This window comes from Neopsephotus bourkii, unplaced genomic scaffold (genome assembly GCF_033783945.1).
Source record: "Neopsephotus bourkii isolate Nb327-2 ecotype Australia unplaced genomic scaffold, CSIRO-AGI_Nbou_v1 NB_1520, whole genome shotgun sequence".
NCBI lineage: Eukaryota > Metazoa > Chordata > Aves > Psittaciformes > Psittacidae > Neopsephotus > Neopsephotus bourkii.
In genome coordinates, this window is record NW_026901996.1 from 49,719 (window position 1) to 71,258 (window position 21,540).

General features: G+C 37.3%; 1 protein-coding gene across 1 annotated transcript in view; it reads right to left on the bottom strand.

The window, feature by feature from the left end:
• Window positions 1-369: 369 nt before the first annotated feature.
• Window positions 370-21,540, bottom strand: part of COG3 (component of oligomeric golgi complex 3) — a 31,186-nt gene continuing 10,015 nt past the window's right edge. Inside the window, exons 11-23 of the mRNA XM_061369903.1 lie at window positions 21,010-21,101; window positions 18,450-18,589; window positions 17,031-17,191; window positions 14,645-14,750; window positions 11,608-11,732; window positions 9,913-10,002; window positions 7,924-8,044; window positions 5,653-5,741; window positions 5,419-5,553; window positions 4,157-4,232; window positions 2,411-2,538; window positions 1,438-1,536; window positions 370-466 (exon numbers count right to left, since the gene is read on the bottom strand). Coding sequence (XP_061225887.1) covers window positions 437-466; window positions 1,438-1,536; window positions 2,411-2,538; window positions 4,157-4,232; window positions 5,419-5,553; window positions 5,653-5,741; window positions 7,924-8,044; window positions 9,913-10,002; window positions 11,608-11,732; window positions 14,645-14,750; window positions 17,031-17,191; window positions 18,450-18,589; window positions 21,010-21,101 — 1,392 coding nt within the window. The 3' untranslated portion in view covers window positions 370-436. The remainder of the gene's footprint in view (window positions 467-1,437; window positions 1,537-2,410; window positions 2,539-4,156; window positions 4,233-5,418; window positions 5,554-5,652; window positions 5,742-7,923; window positions 8,045-9,912; window positions 10,003-11,607; window positions 11,733-14,644; window positions 14,751-17,030; window positions 17,192-18,449; window positions 18,590-21,009; window positions 21,102-21,540) is intronic.

Here is a 21,540-nt window from a genome sequence, read left to right on the forward strand (position 1 = left end):
TATTACTGCTCCCACTTGACTCTCTTCACTTTATTTCCAGTGTCTTTGAAAGTGCAACTTTTCACTGCATATGTCAGATTATTAAAGAAAAAAAAGGAAAGGCTTTTACATTTTTAAAAAAATGGGATTTCTACTTTGAAAACACCTGGATACGGCAGTAACTCAGCTTTCATAAGAGTGATCAGCAAAGGGCGTTTGGTTTTGTTTTCTCTCCCCAATGTCTAAAGCCAGTGAACTGGAAAACCTTTATCAAATCAATAAAACTGTTTTGTTTTGTTGTTTTTTTTCCCCCTAAAACAAGGTTAAGCAGCCTGGTAGTGCTGATGCAGACTAAGTGCACAGTGGGATCCTTCGTTTACTTCAAGCAAATGTCTTTGCATCTCCTTCACTGGCTGGCATTCAGCTAAAGCTTTTTTCAAGCAGCCTCACTGCTGGGCTACTTGGACATCGATAAGAGTAAGTTCACCTGAAAGACAAAAGGAAAGCATGTATTAGACACAGCAGCTAAGTTTCAGAATTGATGTCTTATGTTTTAACCTTTAAACAGGATTCCTAGGAAGCACATAGGGTCTTGGACGTATCACGAGAAGACAGCTACAAAACAACTGGCCCAAACTGCCAAATACCTGCTCAGAGGCTTTTTAAAACACAATTGTTGACCACACTGACTGGTTATTTCAGTAGTCACAACCTAATGTGTCAAAGTTTCTAAGATGACTTCATGCCTTGTCAAGCAATTCCAAAAAACATGCACACTGGCAATGTAGTCTAATCCATAAACTAGAATTTCTGTTTAAATACTGGCATCCTGGGATAATCACAATTCTATTCACATTCCCTGGACCACTAAGGTCGAAGCAAGATTTTTTAAAACCTACCTGGCTTTTGTCAGAGCATCCTACTACAGAGATTTCTTAACCCAAATCATCTCCGAGACTAAAGAGCTTATCATGTAGGGTTACATTTCCATAAACATCTGCACATTTTCCCAATGCAATTTACTTCAAATAAACCCTTATAATTCTTCCTCATGCTTCCCAAATGTAAAAGTTGCTGCTTTTTGTATTTGTCAAAAGCCAGGCTGCCTTCACACCCACAGGCTGTTTTAAAGCCTATTCACTAGCTTTCCTATCTCTCCGAAAAGACAATGCCCAGAAATGGCAAGACTCGTTGTACAACTCAATCCCCAGCAACATCAATCACCACCTTCAGTTTAAAACCTCAACTGGATATTCATTAAAATAGCCCAAACAAAACCTCCTTTTAGTTGAAAGCCTAGAGTTAAGATAAAGCCCTGCGTTTAATCATCCAGGATTAAGCAGAACAATAAAGATTCTGAACACGGAAAATACTAAAAATGATAAAATGAATGTTTAAAAAAGTCAGAGCCAGCCACATGAAAGAGCAACTGATGAAACAGTGAGTTTCAATATATACCTGTTCCATTGAAGGACAAGCTATGATCTGGAGATCTTCATTACTGAATTCTTCCCTTAACAAAGCATGGAGTTTCTGGAACATTTGCTGAATGTTACTCTTTTCAAGGAAAGAAGAAAAAACTCAATATTAAAAAACACAACACACATCTCAAACATGAACCAGAATAAGCACAGTGTACATGGAATAGCTACTGAAGTGGATCAGGTAGGGTGAAGTGATCAAGCTTTAAGAGCTTTTCTTCTAAAGCAAGCCCCAAAACAGCTACAATGAATTCATGCTGGCTGCAAGATAAAAACTTCAGCTACGACATGCTAAGCTGGAAAACCTGAGCCCTACAACTTAACCTGGCAACTTAAAATTCAAGCTTTGTTCTTTCAATGGGTTTACAGTAATGAATCAGCATCATTCTCTCCGCCTCCAGTGCTTCCACCTATGCGTAACTGACCAAGCTATACTGGTTTTGGCTGGGACAGAGTTAATTTTCTTTATAGTAGTTCTTATGGTACCACATGGAAGATGCACAGAATGAAAAGAACTAGTTAGTCGCCTGTAACATGAGTTATGCACGCTGTGTACAGTGGAGAGGAGGATAAACTTTGTTTTGTTTGGGTTTTTTTAAGGTAAACATATAATTAAAAAAATTGGTTTTTTCTCATGTGTCTTTTCAACAGGCTTCTCAGATCAGGGACACCACAGTGATTGTAACAGTTGTTCACTACTACAGGTGCATGCTATTTATCACTGGCTGGACTGGTAGCCTAGAATAATTCTACAGATATGTGTGCCTGCATATATATATACTTATATGCATACATGCATTTATATAGATATGGTATATATATAGATATATAACCACACATACACAGAAATACAAGGTGAATGATCCCACAAAATGTGTTCAAAGTCTTTAACTAAATGAGGGCCCATCACCTACAGGAAATCATGCTGAGGTACATCTAGCAATACTCACTTTAACCGGCTTAAACAAAATCAATTCTGTATCTTTATTGGACAAGTATAATGACATGCTTCGTAATGTTGATGGCAGCTTTGTTTTTATTGTCTTGTAAGTGGAAGAGACTACATCGTTGATCTTTGCTGAAAGCAAAAGAAAACATGCTTAATAGGCTAAAATGACATTCTGCAATTTGAAAGCTACACTCCAGAGTATCACCTCAACTTCAATGGGGCTGATCATAACCACAGGTCTGAGTGAAAGAGAAAGGTGGGGTGACTGGGTTGTGCAGCATCCAGCCATCATACAACCACAACATGCCAAACAGGGCTTTTCTTTTGGGACCTACTGAACACATCAGCCTCTCTTTCCCTGAAGAAAATGCATCCAACCTGTTTTTTCAAGCTATCACGTCCTCCTGAGGTTCCTCAAGCCACAGCCCTCCAAAACCAAAAAAGTTCTGCGTAGGCTCCCCCCTAGAAAACTTGCCTGGGAAATAAACAGTGCTAGCAAAGAGAACAGCATAACACAAATTCTCCCTACTGACCACAGGCCACATCTGTAAGAAGTAAGGCTGCACAGCCATCTGGATTTTTAATCAACCAGACAGGAATCTTCTCTCAGACAAGACCTTCTTTCTTTATTGCTGGGTATTTTAATGATTTTACAAGATCTTTGTTTAAAGGGCAAGCGAAAAACACATTTTGTAGCTTTAAAGTATCAAAGCATGTTATGGTGGAGTTTTTCCTCAGTTTCTACTGTATCTAATCTTCTGACTACTCCTGCTTCCCAGGCAAATGACTCCAAGAAACAGCAGAAGCTGCTTAGATATGCCTCTACACACATAATTATCTCCAAATAAACATTAAAAATACTCCTGCAAAAGCAGGAGATGTTAAGTAGAAGCTCAAGTTAGTCCTTGAGAGTGCCTGACCCATGAAGCAGCACTGAATTATGAATGAACATGGAAAGCTTTGCATTTTAAGAACATAAGGCAACAGAAGGTTCCAATGTATGAACTGGAATAAGCAGATTTCTCAGCATCACCCAGAAGCACAACTTTGTAATGTGAAGAGCAAAACAACCCGGTAACATCTGAACTACTCCAAGTGTTCCTACAAAGCAATCACATTTGAATTCTTAAGAAACGGAAACAAAGCTGGACTCCATTTTTTCAGTGACAGAAAAACTAAAAAGGAAGTAGGTACCAAATGTACAGACAATAAAAGCTTCAATGCAGAATCTTTTTTTTTTTCCTACAAAAGAAAAAAGCTTTATCATAATGTAATCAAATAATTCCTTAAGCGTATTCCATATGCAGTTGCGGAAATGCTGTTTCCATGCAAGAACAATCACAGCTTGAGAAATAGTCAAGTCATTCCTCTAGTGCACCAATTAAATCCATATTCTGAAGTTTGTCAGGTTTTGATTTAGAGATATCTTAAGACATTTAAAGTAGCACACAGGTAAAAATAGAAGCCAGGGTTTTCAAGAAAAAAAGACAGCTCTCAGGTACTTAGAATTTTTCCAAATCAAATCAATCACAGTCTCACAGTCCAAATTAATCTGGCCAACTTTTCAGATTCCTGTGGTTTAGAAGTAGGGCACACAGACTCATGACATTCTGAAATACTCGGGCCCCATACAATGCAGCTTATATTGCTCTACCAGAAATGGTGAATGGAAAAGGGTGTTTTTCTCTGTTTGATGAGAAGTTTTCAGGAGAAGTTTCAAAGAAGTAAATGAGAACAAAGAAAATACCTGGTTGCGCCCAAGGCTGCTGTGAAAGGCTGTACCTGGGACCTCCTTGAGTAGCTGTTGTTTTTAAAGCAGCTACCTAAAACAAGTACAATCAACAAAATTAGTTTCTTACAGTTCAATCCACAACAAAGTGATCAAGTAAAAATTGCACAAGTCTCTACTGAAGTATTCCCTGTTCTCTCTCTTCTACGCCCTGACTTAACAATACACGGGAAGCAGCTTGACAGAAATGCAACCCAAAATTACAACCACAATCGCTTCTTGAAAGTGAAATGCAAGAAAGGATTAAATTTACTAAGATGCTTAGGCATCTAAGGATACAAAACCTCAAATGAGATTTATACTTAAGCAGGTCAGTCAAATGCCCCATATTCCCAACGAATCATTGAATCATTTGAACAATCTGTCAATCTCACCAGTTACCCATCTATTATTTTAGACATGCCATTGACCCTGCACCCCAGCATGACAAACATCAGTAACTTTAGTGCTGTAATCTTCTAAATTCTCAAAAACCAGCACTGAGATATTTGTGATGTCCATGCAATGCTGTAGCCCCAGTTTCTGAGATGTCATGCCACTTATTTGCAGTACATATGGATCCACATCACACTTTCCATTTTCCAGAATAGATCCTGCTGCATGGTTTTCTCAAGATGCCTAGAAATCCTGGGCTCTAGAGCAGGTTCTAGAAAGAAGTGTATTGTAATGAGGCATCTTTTTGTTCCTATCCCCTAGGGTGCCTAGTCTTTCTGACCAACTTTTATCAATAGCTTCTGCTGCAAACGGGACTTGGGGAGGAAAGTCCTGCTCAGCAAGCACCACACTGGTGTAAAATATATTGAGAATAGAACATTTAAATATACTTCACAGCCACACTCTTAAGGCCTCCCTCAAAAACCCACATCACCCAAGATTTTTGTTTTTCGAAGGCTTATAAATTCAGTCAAGGTAGGAGTTTTTCTGCAAACAGAAACGCTGCCGCCAACTGTTTCAACTCAATGAAACGTTAAAGCTTCTTTACCAAAGAGCATAAGGGATGCTTTCAAAAACAAACTATGTCATGTTCCTTTAATCCATTAATCTCAAAGGTGCCCAGAAAATTACTGTTGGAACTTAAAAGGAAACATGACCTTATAACAGGAAATGCCAGCATCTACAGCTAATCAAAACTAGCAGCTTCTCCTATACCCAATTTAATACCAATTCCCTTGTCCTACCAGTATTTCAGTTAGGTTAATGAACATACAACATGTTTGTACCTTTGTCATGAACTCCTCCAGCTGTTCTATAAACTGCTTGGTTTGCTGCTGAATAAACTGCTCACAAGCTGATTTCAGATGACGATCTACATCTTTCTTAGAGTCAATATAGTGTTCTCTGATTTCTGGGGTACCCTTGAACAGAAGACAACAATTCTCTCCTTTTTATTTGCCAAAGATCACCACCCGCTTAAATGACTCCGTTTTTCTTAATGCAGTAAGACTCCATATTACCTCCAGTAAGAACTGTATCAAGGCGTTGTTGCTGTTCAGCCTAAAAAATCTTGACACTGCCTTAGGGTTCAGGATTTTAAACGCTGCATCTGTGAATCAGAAAGTCACTCACACTGTAAGTCAGTGGGACTCACTTCCAGGAATTAAAAACTTTAATCACTCATTTATACATAAAAAATGGCCTAGCATGATTAGGACTATCACACTGATGACTGCACTATAGCTAGGTGTGGATGCACAAGTGCACACACACAGAAGCACACAAAGCTTGATCCACTAGTTTTTCATTGCCCCTAATGGTAAACCTCAATCTAACAGCTGCACAGTCAAACCAGATAAATACATTACACGAACCTAACAAATGACTGATACTAGCTATACTGTTATCAGCATGCAAACCGTGTGAGCTCTATTCCCTTTATATCTACTTTTACATAAGCTGTGTAGTTAAGCATTTATGAACGATATGCAGAATTTGGCCCAGGTTGCCTGGGACAACAAAATATGGTTGCATGAAGTAACTTAGAACTGACATGCTTTTCCTTTGTGCCTAGTTATTTTAGTTAGGACTAAACAAGAAAACACCAAGGTTGATATACACTCATGCTTTGTGGTCTCTACAGAAGTCCCAAGAAGGAAAAGTAACAATGTCTGCAATTAGCACAAGAATCTGACATTATTCCTATAGTGTTAACAGGATGTTGTCAACTCAAAATCTGATCAAATTGGAAACAAGTAAAATTATCAATTCAGTTGCAGTATGGATTATTGCTTAATGACACTCATTTATTATCCTACACATTCATCTACCTTTTTTTTTTATTCATTTCAAAAGCAATTTTGCACACTTCTTGCTATATAAAACAATTGTGAGGGAAATAAGATGAGTTAAAGAAATGCTGCCAAAGGTACTAAACAAAGAAGGAATACCAGACATGTAGGCATGTAGGTTTTGCACTGAACTAAGAATCTGCACTCCTATGCAGTTAAAGGAAATTGCAGATAAAGATTCATTTTGTTCTAAATTATTTCCCAGAAACTTCACTGATTCCACAAAGAGCTTAAATTCTGATTAGAAGCATATGAGCTAGTCAGTCTAAAAGTCACTTCTCTCCACTGTACACTTCACTTACATGAACCTTAGCATTACACTGGTTTTACATTAAGCAGTGTCCCTTTGTCTACAAATCCCAAGTTAAATCTATGTGCAGAAAGCTTGGCTAGGACACAGTAAAACTCCTATTAGTCATGTTACTTGATTTATACAATTCAACCGAAATATAAAAGCCCTACTAGCCTGTGCTACACTCCATTAAGAATTCTTTTCAACATCACCGCCATCCCCAAAATAAAGTGGTTTTCCATTACTTACCACTACCATCTGCAAAACACTGGCTGGCACAAAAATTTATTCAAATAAATGAAAATGGAGAACAAACTTGTGTGTCAGCCAGGGCAAGACACCAAAAGGACGTATTTACCCTTTAACCTCCAGTCAACTAGAAACTACTCAACAGGTAGGAGGTTTCATTGATGTTCAAATGCAACATGTGAAATGGTTAGTGCAAGAATTGTTTGCTTCAGAGTTAAAACAGCAGCATATTAGATGGCAGGAAAGAAAAGTTATTTCTTCAGCTTTCTCTTTTGGAATAGAAGAGAAACTTGGCATGCTTTCAGTTATTCTTCCCAATATCCTTACAAGCTTGACAAGTGCATGGCAGTTCACTTTTGTATTTGAGAGGGTTTTCCTGCATTTTACAAAGAAACCATAGCACAATTTAAAAATCATGGCCATGGGCACTACTTTACTTTCCCTTTGTACAACAGACATGGTTGCTACATAAAACTATCCAACAATACTGTTTATTGAACTTGCACCATAAGAAAACCTTTTCCAAAACAAAAACTCAGAGTAAGGTCTAAAGAATGATAATTAAAGATATTCCTTCGAAGTGTCAGAAAAGAGGAAAGACATCTTTGTGCAACAGTACATTACTTAGGTCTTCTTAAAAAAGACTGGATAAATAAGTTAGGTCAGCAGCAAAAAGCAAAACACATTTCATACACGAATAAAGAATTTGTTAGACATATCTTGAATAACCATCAACAGGGGAATGGTTCTATTTTTTTCAGAGAAGCTAAGAACAAAGCAAGAGATTAGAACAAGCGTACAGATCATTGCAAATGAACATAAAATAAACCCAGAACTTTTGCTGGCACATTCAGGGAGGACAATTCCATCCCATTTTGTAGCCAGCAGCTGTTTAGTACCTCTAGTTTTCTTAAGGTCCAGGGAAATTTCCTTAATGGTGAAATCAGTGTGGAAAGGAGCAATTTGTTCACGAAGAATCAAAAGATGTTTTATTAAGAAAAGCTGTCCGTCAACCTGGGTCTACAGCACAAGAGAAAAAACATTCATTACAAGAACAATTAAGTGAAGAGCATAATTTCAATGCCTTCACTTTTATCAGTTAATTCCTATAACAAAATTAATACTAATAATCTTACTAACAAGCTTTTTCCATTAGCCTGTAGTGCCATTACTACACTCTGGGATCAACAAATCCCACTTGTGTCTGTTCCCAACACATTGCTCTACAGAAGCAGACTTTATTTACATTTCTTAGAAGAATCAGATTACAGAGATTACACATTACTAAATGTCCACATTAAATACAGGTATCTATTATTTGAAAGCTACAAACTTATTCTTCATAAAAGCCAGGAATTATTTCAAGTAATTCATATAATTTATAGTCAAAAAACAGGAGGCTCTAAATTTTTTTTAATCATTATGATGATTAAAAAAAAAAAAAGCCAAACAGTTTCTATAATAACCTTGATTAACTGTGCTCTTGTGCAAAGGTCTTACAAGGCATTTTTCCCATGCCATTAAACACAAAGCTTAGTTAATTTCTAAACAGTACAGCAAAGATACAAAGAATAAAACAAGGCCAAGTTCACACCACTGAGACAACGAGTTTTGCACTGCTTGTTATTTCAGCTATGTGCTTTATACTGCATGCTGCTTTTAACCTTTGAAGTTCATGGCTCATTGAGGTAAATGAGAGGACTCAAAAATTCAAACTTGCTTTCGCAAGCTGGAAGAGAACTTCCTTTGATATAATGGTATATAAGACAGTAAAGAAGAAATTAGATTTAAATCTGCAGTTTGAACAACTAGAACTGTTTACTAAATGTAAGTGCTGGAAGGGTTTCTTAAGTTTGTGGGTTTTTTAGTCTTAAATGCATAATTTTACCAGACAATGCTAAATGAACATGCAGCAAGAACCAAGTGGTACAGATCTTAGTCCTGGTACAACCTATCTAGGGTTCACTGCAGGATGACTTTCATTCTCTGCAATACTTTAGGTCTGCTGAGCTGATATACAGTGCTGAAATAGATAATTACTGTAGAACTCTGAATCAATTACATATGAAATAGTTTTTTGCTCAAGCTAGAAGCAAACATGGTTTGAATTTCTTTTTAAAGATATGTTTAACACTTTTTAAAGGACACTCAAAAGAAACACTTCAAATCAGCTCTTCATTTCTAAAAGCAACTGAAACCTTTTTCATCATTAAGTATTTACACTAATACAAATCCACCAACTTTGGTTTATACTATGACTTCCTTTTTTTCCCATTAAATTCACTTCCTGGCTGTTAGGAATTTAGGAATGAGCAAATTACTACAGTATTTGTATTAAAGGAAATGTGACAAACAGAAAAAAGGTTTAGTCCAGCTATTAAGGCAACACTTAAAAGTTACAATGACTTGATGAAACTGCACTGAATTCTGAGCAACACACTGGACCAAATGTTTTAATAACAGACACTTCTGAGTGGACAACACTTAACAAATCTTCCCAGTGAATTTAATACTTCAAAAGACTTTTGAAAATTCAAACAACGGAGGCAGAGAGAAAGAGAAAAAGAGTAACAGGCAATGAAAACATACAGGGAGCAGAGACTTCTAGCAGATTTTTTTCTTTAGGTATCACTTGATCGATCACATGAGTTAGAGCAGCCTGTAAATACAATTGCTACAATTTGTATTCCACCATTTCAGACAGGCTAGCATGTGAATCATTATCTTTGCTTTACAATACATTAACCATAACTAAAAGCTGGCAAATCCATCAGGTCTCTGGGGGCAGAACAATATGGTTTCACTGAATCCTGAACAACTGCTTCATGGCTTTATATATACATGGACGGGGAAGAAAAAGAAATCATACCCAAAGCACAGGTTCTAACCTTGTTCTTGCTGATAGAATCAGCAGCTCCCAGCAGCGAGTGAATGCAGGCAGATAAGGCCTCTTGAGATAATCCCTGAAACACTGCCCTCTGCAGGGAAAAGGAAATGAGAAAAAAAAGATATTAGCAAAGCTTAAACATTATTTAAGAGCTGTAGTTTATGAAGGATGTGCTTACCAGCACATAAAAGTCTAGATTAGTTAGCTACAAACACATCTAACTGCAATAAGACAAGGATGGAGTATTCATATATAACAGGTTGCTACAGCATTTAGTTAACCTGGGTACAGGTACAGACAAGCATGCCCTGTTCACTCTGTCTCTGAATTTGCACATGAATAGTGCCATGGTCAGTGATACCTCATGCATTCACAGCTTACAGCATGAATGATGCTTCCCGGGTAACCTGACTAGACACTTCATGTGTCAGGGTAACTATCTGTGTGTGCAATTTACACATGCAATAGACATGAGATCACTCCACTGAGCTTAACCTCAAGCAAACTCAAATTACTTCACGCCTGCACCAGGTTAGTAAACAAACATGACAGCTGTCATGGCCCAAGTGACATGGAGTAACTCATTAAGCTGCAACTAGATCACATGGCTGAGCTAGCTGTAGGAACACAGCTCACCGCCACCAGCACTCCAGCGTAGTACCTAACAGCCCTGACTGCCCTGAGACTTGCCAGTGCCACTTCATTCATGTCTTCTATCTACAAGGTGCAGGTCAGGTGTAATAGCTCTACTAGAATATCTCAGAGAAAAACTAAACAAATCCCTGTGCAGATACACTACTAGAAATGAGCCTGGCAAACAATGCAAAAATGACCTCATTTCCAAAGGTCTAGTTGAAAACAAGGGCAAATACTCATTTATCTTTAATGAGATTGATATATTAAACAACAAAGTACTAATATTTCCCGGCTTTTTAAGCAAACAGCACCTTGGTAGCAGTTTTACATAACACATATCGAAGATATTTCGAAATGCATTAGATGTATCTAATAAAGACATAACATACAAAAGTAAAAACACTAGCATTATGTATCTCAGCGACTTAGACTTTTCTGCTTTTAGGTGACAGACATAAATCAAATTCTACAGGGCAAATCTCAAAATACTTCTGAAATAAACACTGCTTTTGTTTCTATTATAGAAGATTCCTACTGGCTTAAACTTTGGAAATGTCTCCCACATTTTGGAAAGCGGAAAGATGTGCCACAAAAATTTTTGAAAAGAATTCCAAGATGTGTGAGTAATAGAGCCACCATTTTTTTAGACCAGAAACGTCACTCTCTGATGTCCTGCAAAGCACATAGCAAGAAACATATTCACCCAGTAATTTCAGCAATAAAATCATTCTCTATAATTGACCCAGAACTTCCTATTTTTTCTTGTCCTAGTCACTTCGCAACTTTGGTGTGATAATTATCTTCAGCATCAGACAATGAAGTATTTCTGTAATAGCAAAAGCAATAGATGTAAAACCAGTGCCTTTTTTTCTAATTCTATAAATACAAAATTGTGTTGGTGACCTAAATTTGTCAGTTCACTTGTCTTACATAAAGATGGCAACAAAAAGACTCAGAGATAACAGAGGCCAGTAACTGCCCATTCCAAATTTACACTAAAATATTTAGACATGGTACTGCACACTTCACTTAATAAAAAAATAAAGAAATTTTTGCATACGTCTATACATCTGTACAGTTTGGAGAGACACACTAGAGTCCTTCTGACAGTAGGATACCACATTCCATGCAGATCTGCTGGCGAAATCGTGGTCTGGTGCCTGGGATTAAGGGTTTCTGATGAACCTGTTTAAAAGTAAAACACACACATGAAAAACTTGACCATCTCTCCTAACTGAAGTCAATTGCAATATCATAGAATCATAGAATGCTTTGGGTTGGAAGGGACCTTAAAGATCATGAGTTCTAACCCCCCTGCCACACATAGGAGCACCTTTCACTAGACCAGTTTGCTCAAAGCCCCACCCAACACAGCCTTGAACACTGCCAGGGATGGGGCAGTCACAGCTTCTCTTGGCCAGTGTCTCATCACCCTCACAGCGAAAAATTTTTTCCTATGTCTAATCTAAATCTCCCCTTTTTCAGTTTAAAGCCATGACCCTCTGCCCTGTCACTGCATGCCCTTGTAAAAACTCCCTCTCCAGATTTCTTCAAGGCCTCCTTTAGGCACTTGAAGCTGCTCCAAGGTCTCTCCTGAGCCTTCTCCAGGCTGAACATGTCCAACTCTCTCAGCCTGACTTCACAGGAGAGGCTTGGTATCAACTGCACTTTACCCTGACTCCACAGTAATATGACATACTTTACTGCATGCAAAGAGGTTAGGTTTGGCTTGGCGGTTTTTTCCTTCTTTGCAGTCAGTACTAGATTTCTCATGTGTGGAAAGCACATGGCTGTGAAAGACATGAATTTGCTTTCAGGCATGGCCCAGCTTGACCTTTTTTAATAAGCTAGTTTTACAGGCCTGTCTCCAAGGGAGCACTCTCCCCAGCTTAGTTCAACAGCTGAAATGATAAAAAAAATTACTGGAGGAAAAAAAAACATCACAGATAAAAAAATGGCTAGTGATCATGCAGGAGCTGCTCAGAAAAAAAAAGGATAAAAAAAAACCCCAATCAATTAATTTTTTAGTCCCAACTACCTCATGATACAAAAAAAACATGTAGATAGGCTGAAGAGGGTTCAGAGAAAAGCCACAAAGGTGATCAAAGGAGTGGGGAGCCTGCTGTATGAGGAAAGGCTGAGAGAACTGGATTTGTTCAGCCTAGAGAAAAGGAGGATCAGGAGACACCTTATCGCCATGTTTCACTGTTTACAGGGTGGCTACCAAGATGATGGAGACACCCTTTTTACAAGGAGTCATATGGAAAAGACAAGGGATAATGGGTACAACCTACTCCTGGGGAGATTTTGATTGGACACAAGAGGAAAACTTTTAACAGTGAGAACAATCAGCCACTGGAATAATCTCCCCAGGGAAGTGGTGGGCTCCCCAACACTGGACATTTAAGATCTGTCTGGACAGGCTGCTGACACAACCAGTCTAGGTCATCCTTGTCTAGAAAGGTTGTACCAGATGAACCTTAAGGTCCCTTTCAACTTGGTATTCTATGATCCTATGAATTTTACTTCTTGAAGCTTTCCTTTCTGCTGGAGATAATCCTGGATTAAACATGGATTAAACAGCTGCAGCAAGTATATGGTTTAAGCACCATGTTAGTAACAAAAAAAATAATGGCAAGATCAACTCTGTCATCAGGGAGTTGTAAACGTAAGAAAGTGATGCTCCAGGGTAACCTTCATAATAGTTCCATATGCCCAAAATGGATTTGCACAACACGTGATGGACAAAAGTCTTGCATTACTTTCACTTTGTCCCTAAATCCTGGGAAACATCTTTGCCAGTAGCATCAGAACTCTGGTTCTAATTAGCAACCACTCACACAGGTAAAATTTTAAGTTTTACCTAATGACAGAATATGCACTTGTGAGGTTTTTGTGTCACCAGTGCAGGAATGGGCTAAAATAATTTAGCAGTATCTTTCTACCTTTTTGCAACAACAGATTCATTGTCATATTAATTAGAAGTCCTGTAAGACCTTAGCTGTCAGTCTGAGGGTCCTAGGCTATTTATTAGTCACTTCAGCTTCTCCCGTGGGCACTTAAATGGGAGAGGCACCTTCAAAGGGTAAATAATCCCAATAATCTCAGACACTTAACTTCACATTACACCATACAGGTTCCTTCCACCTCCTGAATGCCAGTGGGATTTACAGGTCTTGTGAATGCCACACACTTGGCTTGAAGCAAGATGAGCTCCACCCTCAACATGATTTATGGAGTCTAGCTAGAAACAGCCAGAAAGACCTTTGCAGGCCTCGCAAGCCAAAAGCAAAACAATACTGAGTAATCAAAAGGAATATGAGAAACAACTGACAAAGAGCTGAAAAAAGTGGTGCTGGGAAAAATAACACTGGACCATCCTGAACAATTCAAAAGTAAAGGGATAAATACTTTATGGCTCTTAGACAAAAATTTAAAGGGCTGCAGCACTCAAATGACTGACATTTAAAGAGTCACATTTCTTGGAATTTGCGTCCAGTTCACTGTAATTTATAGGCACACAGGTCACATATTTAAAAAGACTATATTCTGAATTACTGTAAACCACTAAAATTACTGACTAGTTTCAGTAAGTGGAAATGCATTCAAAGGAAGAAGCTGCCTTCCCACGTAAAGGCACGCAACAAAGACACTCCTTGATGCTGAAAGCATTCATTTAGGAGACATGTCTGGCACACCAAACCACTCTTAGCACTTCTTAGTACAGCTAGCAAACAGAGGAATCCTTAAGCATACATCTTGATGGTAGGGCTACTTTGCAATAGAGAATACCACACTTCAGTTTTATATAAAGTACAATAGATGCTGTCAGCTATACTAGTAGTTGCTTCACAGAACAGATTGCACTGGAAGCACAAAGAAATGCCACACAAAGAACAAGATTAAGTTCTTCTCATTCGAAAAGAAAAAAGTTATTAAGAACCCTGAGACAAAGTTTACTTTCAAAATCTCTCACAAACCTCTCTAGGAAAATAACCCTTTAAGACACATGCAGATTTCTCACTGATGACTCAAGTTAATACCTGCTCTCCATGAGCTTCATGCATTAATTTGACAACATGAGATCTATTTCGTACCAGATTTAACTAAGTTGCAGGACTCAGGATCTTCTAGCCGGACATCTGAAAATGAAGCTTCAGATGGCAGCTTCTTCTGTTCCTCCTTTAAGCTCTGTGCAATTTGCTGCAGAGGAAGATACACCACAAAACTGTCATCTTTTTTTTCTCCTTAATTTAAGCAGCATTATGCTGCTTTGATTGCAATAGAGAAAAGCATACGGAATTGCAACAGGAGTCAGCTACACTCAGCTCCCCAGTGTTTCAAGGACATTAAAAGAAATAGACAATGTTTCCAAAACAGTAGCAGAAATGTTTCAGTATCAATTTAAGATTCACAAATATGACACAGATCTGATTAAAGCACCGTTCTTTCCATTTTGCCTGGTTTTACTGATCTCTAAATAATAACCTGTGAAGTCACCTAGAAAGAGAAACTTAAATAGGGGAACCCAATTCAACATTCACTTGAATTTCATACAGGTAATTCTTGTGATGCCTTTATTCTTATAAATGATACATGCAGATGGCCCCAAAGTACTCTCTAGTTTATTCCCTGCAGGATTTCAACAAAAAGTTTTCCCCTAACATTACTCAACATTTCCACACTTCAACATTTTTCACTACTCGGTCTGCTTCAAAGGAGTGAGAGACAGCAAGAATGGGCAAATACGTGCATTAATATTTGAGCAGAACAGCACAAGAAATATTTCTGTCCTGTGCTTTTAACATTTTAATAATTCATTTATTCTCTAAATAGCAAGGTTTTAAAGTTTAAAAGCAATCAAGTAGCAAAAATGAATGTCAAACCAGGCAAAAACTGGAGTTTTTTGAGGACATATGAAGAGCAACATAATTTCTCAATTTAGAATGAACTGTAAAACTCCCCTTCTTCTTCCTCGTAACTGAACAGCCAGAGGACCCTAGTTAGAAAATAAGGTCTTGTATAGACTAAGTAGCTGCACTGCTTGCCCACAGAAGTTATAACTAACATTAAAATGTTCTCACAATCACTTTTTTTATCCAGTTCTATTCACACCATTTTAGAAAACAAATAAACAAACAAATCTGCACTGCTAATAGCTAATACTGGTCAAACTTCAGCCTACTAGTTGTTCTCAACATATAGATCCCACTTGGCTACGTGTTGTGTGGTGGGCTTCTCAATTATTATTTTTGCTTTTTCTTTAAAAGCTATGAATGTCCCCACCAAAGCATAAACTGTAACATAATAAAAAGTTTAGAGATGTATTATGACAAGAGTATTGCAACATGTGCTCAGTACTAAGAAGTTTCTTTCAGTGTTTGTCTACAGGCAAGAATGGAACACAGCAAAATACACATATGTGTATACATATAGCTATGAAGCTTCTGTGTTTTATACAAGTAGTGATTCTGAAGTCAAATAACAGCTTCTCTACCAACTGGTCAGCTGCCATAAGGCGTACAATTTTCTAAGCACCATCAACTATTCTGACAGACAGATGAAAAGCAGAATAGAGCAATAAATCTGGATCTTCACAGTCCATGCTGGAATTGCCATTCTTGGTCATCTCAATCCTTTGACAGCTGGGGCTCCTCATTATAAAGTGAATGACAACTGTTACTTTGGGAAAGGTCTTTATTATGACTAAACCTTTCTTATGCAATAATACTTTTCAGTTGCATATCAAATGCAGTTTGCTCCAGTCAAAGACTAATTTAAAGTCTTTCATTGATCACTTTTTTATTTCTGTAATTTTATTTTGAAATCTGTCATCAATAAAGTACTAACCTTTTAAAGTAGAATTAGTAAAAAGAATCAGTTTGATTTCTTTCAACAGGAATATTGACTCAAAGGGCTTGGAATGACTACAAAAATAGCTAATACTGATAAGAACTTGAAAAAGGCTACTGGAAACCACTGCTGCCATATTAAATTATCAAAAGGTACAAGGAAGTCTCCCCTCATACTGTTTGAGCATAGCATACACACGTGTACCAAACATTAGTTGACCAATAACTTTGAAAACAAACTTGCAGCTAACTGTACCTGTCTAAAGCTTCAACTCCGTCAATAAGCTGTCTTCAACTCCAGCCCAACTAGATAATACACTGGGTAATACCTACTACTTCTGAAATTAAATGAAGATTTACTGTTACGAGAGGAAATGCAGAAGATTCAGAATTAGATAAAAATGTTAACTATGAGAACTATTGCCAATTTTACCGAGTTTGACAAAGTGTTTTCTGACATCTAGTTTAGGGTCGTAATTCAATCAGTAGGTGCAGGCTTGATAGCATCAGTAATACATAATACATCTGAGAACTAGAAAACCACAAACACATAGCACTATACTGCACAACTGTATATGCTGCATACAAAGAGTAAGTGAATCAAGGACAATAAAAAAAGCTGCTGCTATACCTCCATCATTTCCAACTTGTCAGGATATGCCAGATCACCCGGAGCAGGCTTGTAGCCTGTGATATCAGTCTGAATGTAAATGTGAGTCCTATAGACAAGGCGTTCTTGTACGTCTTCTAACATCTGCTTGACACCAGCTGCAAATGCACCCAGTTGTTCAGCTGACAAAGGTTAAAAAAAAAAAAAAAAGGCACAAATTTGTTAATTTGATTACAAAACAAGCTTATAGACACAGGAATTTGAAGCATCACATATAGAACAGTCACAAAACCACCTTGCTGCAGAGGAAGTCAGACTGTTTTTGCAATGGCATCATGCAGACAGATTTGTGACAAAACTATTAGAATTACTGAACTCCATACTTCAGTCACTTCAGCTTCCCAAATTTTCATTAGATTGTGAAAACGCGATCTCACATTGATGACATCAGATGCCATGTTAGAAATAAGCTTTATAGTTATTGCAGACCTGGGAATGTCAAGTGGCATTTCAGCCTGGACACCAAATCAATGTGCTTTGGTTCTATCATAGCCAAAGCCTGCACTATGACTGCTGAGAGCTGACAAGCCAACTCATCTACCTATCAGAACAGATGATCCAAAGCAGCTCACGTCCAACTTAAGAACTATCATATCAACCTAAGTTTAAGTAGTAGAAAGTCACTTCTTAAGATCAGACGAAAGATTATGTCACCAATTGTTATCACATTTCAAAGAGTGTTACAATTCTGCTTCCAGGAAAATGGGCAATTTTTCATGACACTGGCACAGCTTCAGAGAGAAAGAGTTATGCTGTGCTATATACCAGCAGCCAAGAATGATTTCCGTTTGTTGCTTGATGCAAGGTTAAGATTGTGAAATAATTCCAATCACACTAAGGGAATGAGATACCAGATTTTTTTCTCATGTTCAGCTCACTTCTACAAGACTGTGAACTCTGAACACTTCCAAAACTCCAAAATCTCTACCAGCTACATAACTCCTCTGTTGAAATTACAATTTCTAGTTTGGGAAACACTAAGTCAAGAAGAATGAAAAAATCAAGCTTGCATTCCTTTGTTTTATCGTCACGTAAAAGTAAGCCCCACATGGATGATGCATTAGCAGGGCCAAGCAAAGCAATTCATTCATATGAAGAGTTCATTTAAATCAACCCTGGTGCACATATACACACTGGAAGGTTGCTTGCTTGCATTTGTACAACCTAGAGAAAATAGGGCTCTATAACATCAGTAATACAGACCTTTCATTATAAATGAAAAAACATAATTTGTTTAAAATAACCTTACCGAATCTTTGACATGTTTAAGACGTGTTAAAAAAAAAAAAAAAAGTTTGGTTTTTTTTTCCCCCTATGGAATTTAAGAATTTTATCAGTTACAATGAAAGTTAAAAAAATCAGGTTCCATCTATCAGTTACCATTGTTCTGTACATGATCTTCAAGCATTTCATTCTTGAGAATCCCGCAGAGTTCAGAAAGCGTCTCTAAGTGAATGACATGGATGATCATTGGCCTCAGGACATCATAAAGTGAAAGACACAACTTCTCCAAGAGTTCACTATGAAGAAAAAAATAAAACAAAGCAAAACACTTTCAGGATCCTGCAATACCAAAATGAAATTTTATCACAAACATTAATTATTTTATAGCAAAGATTTTTAAAGAAGAGTGGGGAAAAATTGCAACACAGTATAACAGAAGACTTTAGAAAGGGCTGTTCAAAACATGAATCCCTGATATCCTACAAAGACTTTTAAGAGATGTAGGATACTAATTGCTTAAACTGGTGGCACAGTTTTTAATTCATTTTCAAATAAAACAACCAACCAACTAACCAAGACAAAACAAAAAACAACTCAACCTGTCAAAAAGGGAATATACTGCAAACTGGTTTACCTGGCTTCTGTGTAAAGATATGTCCTGCTGAGCTTTGAACCATACCCCAGATTTCCCCTTAAGAAAAGGTTCATCTGATTACAAGTATTCAATAGTTTATTAGAACTAGAAGCGGGACACAAGGGGAGAACCCTGGTAACCTTTTCTGTAACAACCTCCAACACTGCAGCACATGCTTTCCCATATAACTGAAGTTATGATACCAATGCAAAATGAAACACCAGGAATCCTACTTGGATTTATTTTTCTCTTTCCTGTATGAAGTGATGCATATTTTGGTTAACATTCATTCTAGACATTTTTGCCATTCTCAATGCTCCCTTTATTAATCACAGATTAGCTAATAATGCTGCTGCCAGTAGCTGAAAATTCAAGTAATTCACCATTTAGACTTGGAAATATAAACACTAAGAATATGCAAGTATTTACAGTGTGGTACAGTTGTCAAGTTCACTGCACTGTAATTTTTTTTCCTAATTCACAAAGAATGTCTGGCAACAGGACGACATTTCAATTCCTTTCAGACTGTGGACTAAAAATGCTCACAAGAGAATGTTCACAGAAGAAACATTCTGAAGGTCTCTCTTGTATTCTATAGGTATACAAACAACTTGATGAAACAGCAACTCTCCATGCTATAAGCAGAAACAAAGCAAGCTTCAACAGCCTTTTTATTAAAGTCTCAACCTCAGATCTCTACTCTCGGCTAGATTTTTGGTGAACTCCTTTATCTGCACATAGATACCCAGCTACTACAACTTCAGATCACCACAGCATTTCAGAAAAAAAAGGTTATTTATTATGTAGCTAAGAAAAATCTAATAAAGTAGAAACTATTTGAATCATTTTCCGCAAAATACTTAGATTTAGGGAAAAAAGAGAAGCAAGTTCTTACAAAGGAGGTAAAATTACCTTCCATCAAGACTCAAAAATTAATCAGAAGCTTATTCTCATTCTTGGTGTGAAGTGCAATAGGGATTAAATTTCTGTCTCAACAGCATTTTTCACTGTTAAAAATTAGGGATGTTTATTTCAGGATTTACACTGAGATAGCTAAATTGGTTCTTAAGACAATGTAGTTAAGTCACCTCAAATCCTGAGCATGTCCGACATAAGACCTCATTTCCTCAGAAAAGAGAAAGACTGCTACTACTCTGCCACTGTGGCTTATTTCTAGTATGTGTTTACAGCTTTCCTTTAGCTTTAGAGGACAGGGAAGGTAGTAGGCAGTATTTTTTTCTAGGTTATACTAATTCAAAGTCATGCTGCACTTAATTTTAAGATAATACAAACTCAAAACTAGTGTTTTAGTTACATTAATAGGAATATACTTTATTTATGATCATAAATATTTAGAAAGGGAACATGACCTGCATTAATTTCAAAACTAAATATAATTATAAAACATGACAACCAATTGGAGAAGGGGCATAACCTACGCAGTTGCTCTAGTATTACACGTCTGCTGCAAAAAAAGTTGTAATACTTTTAATAATGCCACCACCATGTGAAGACAACAACCTGTCCCTCTTATAGACCCAAGCAGACCATATACAGGTACTGCTCTTGTCAAGTGCCTGTACCCTGCCTTCTGTTCAACCCGCATACAGACACATGCAAATATTCCTTGACAATAAGGGCAGCTCACTAACTCTAAATCCTTGGTGAAAAATAGCTGGAATTCATCAGTTTATTTTTACACCAGAGTAAATGAAAAGCATTCCTGCTACTGACTATGCAAACCACTGGCATAGAGACAGTACAAAATCAGCTTAGAGCTGTAGCACTGTAAACTTTTACACCTATTTCCAAAGCAACTGTGTGTCTTTATCCCTGTCAGACCAGCAGCAGAGCATTTACATAGATTATTTATGGAGCAAGTAAACTACCAGCTTTGCTTGAATTAAAGAAAAAAAAACAACAAAAGAATATGAAATTCTCACACATAAGGGATTATTTTTTTCTTGCTAATTCTTAACAAACCATATCAATACAACCCTATTTGTCATATAACATTGTCTGCTATATCACAACACAGTAAACACAACATGCAGTAAAACAAAACCAGCATGTACCACCTACTCCAGTTTTGGTGTTGGTTTCGTGAAGAACTCATTGTAAAGCTGGTGCTCATCCTGGCATACATGGACCATAAAGGCACAACCGCTCCGTACCTGTACTCACAGAAATAAAATTAAATTGTTTTCCTGGCACCTAGCACAGGAGTTATTACAGATATTATTGTATATTTTATCATTATATTATATATTGCATTATCATTACTGCTACAGGTCTGGTTAAATGGAAGCTTTGTAGAATTAAAAATTGAGATCAACTATAAAGGATCGAAAAAAATGTCACTAACCAAATAAAAGTTCATTGTGCAATTTCTGTCCCTTTTTGGTTCTGATGAAATTTAATAACCACATTTTATGCTCCTCTGTGAGACTGGAAGCAGTTTTTACAGAATAATTGAAAATATTAGTAAAATTTTAATGATCCAAAAACACAAACAAAAGTGACAATTCTGCATGTAAGCAACTATTAAATAAGTACATTTTACTTAGGGGAGGAGGGGATTAAAACATAACAAAAACCCCACAACACACGACT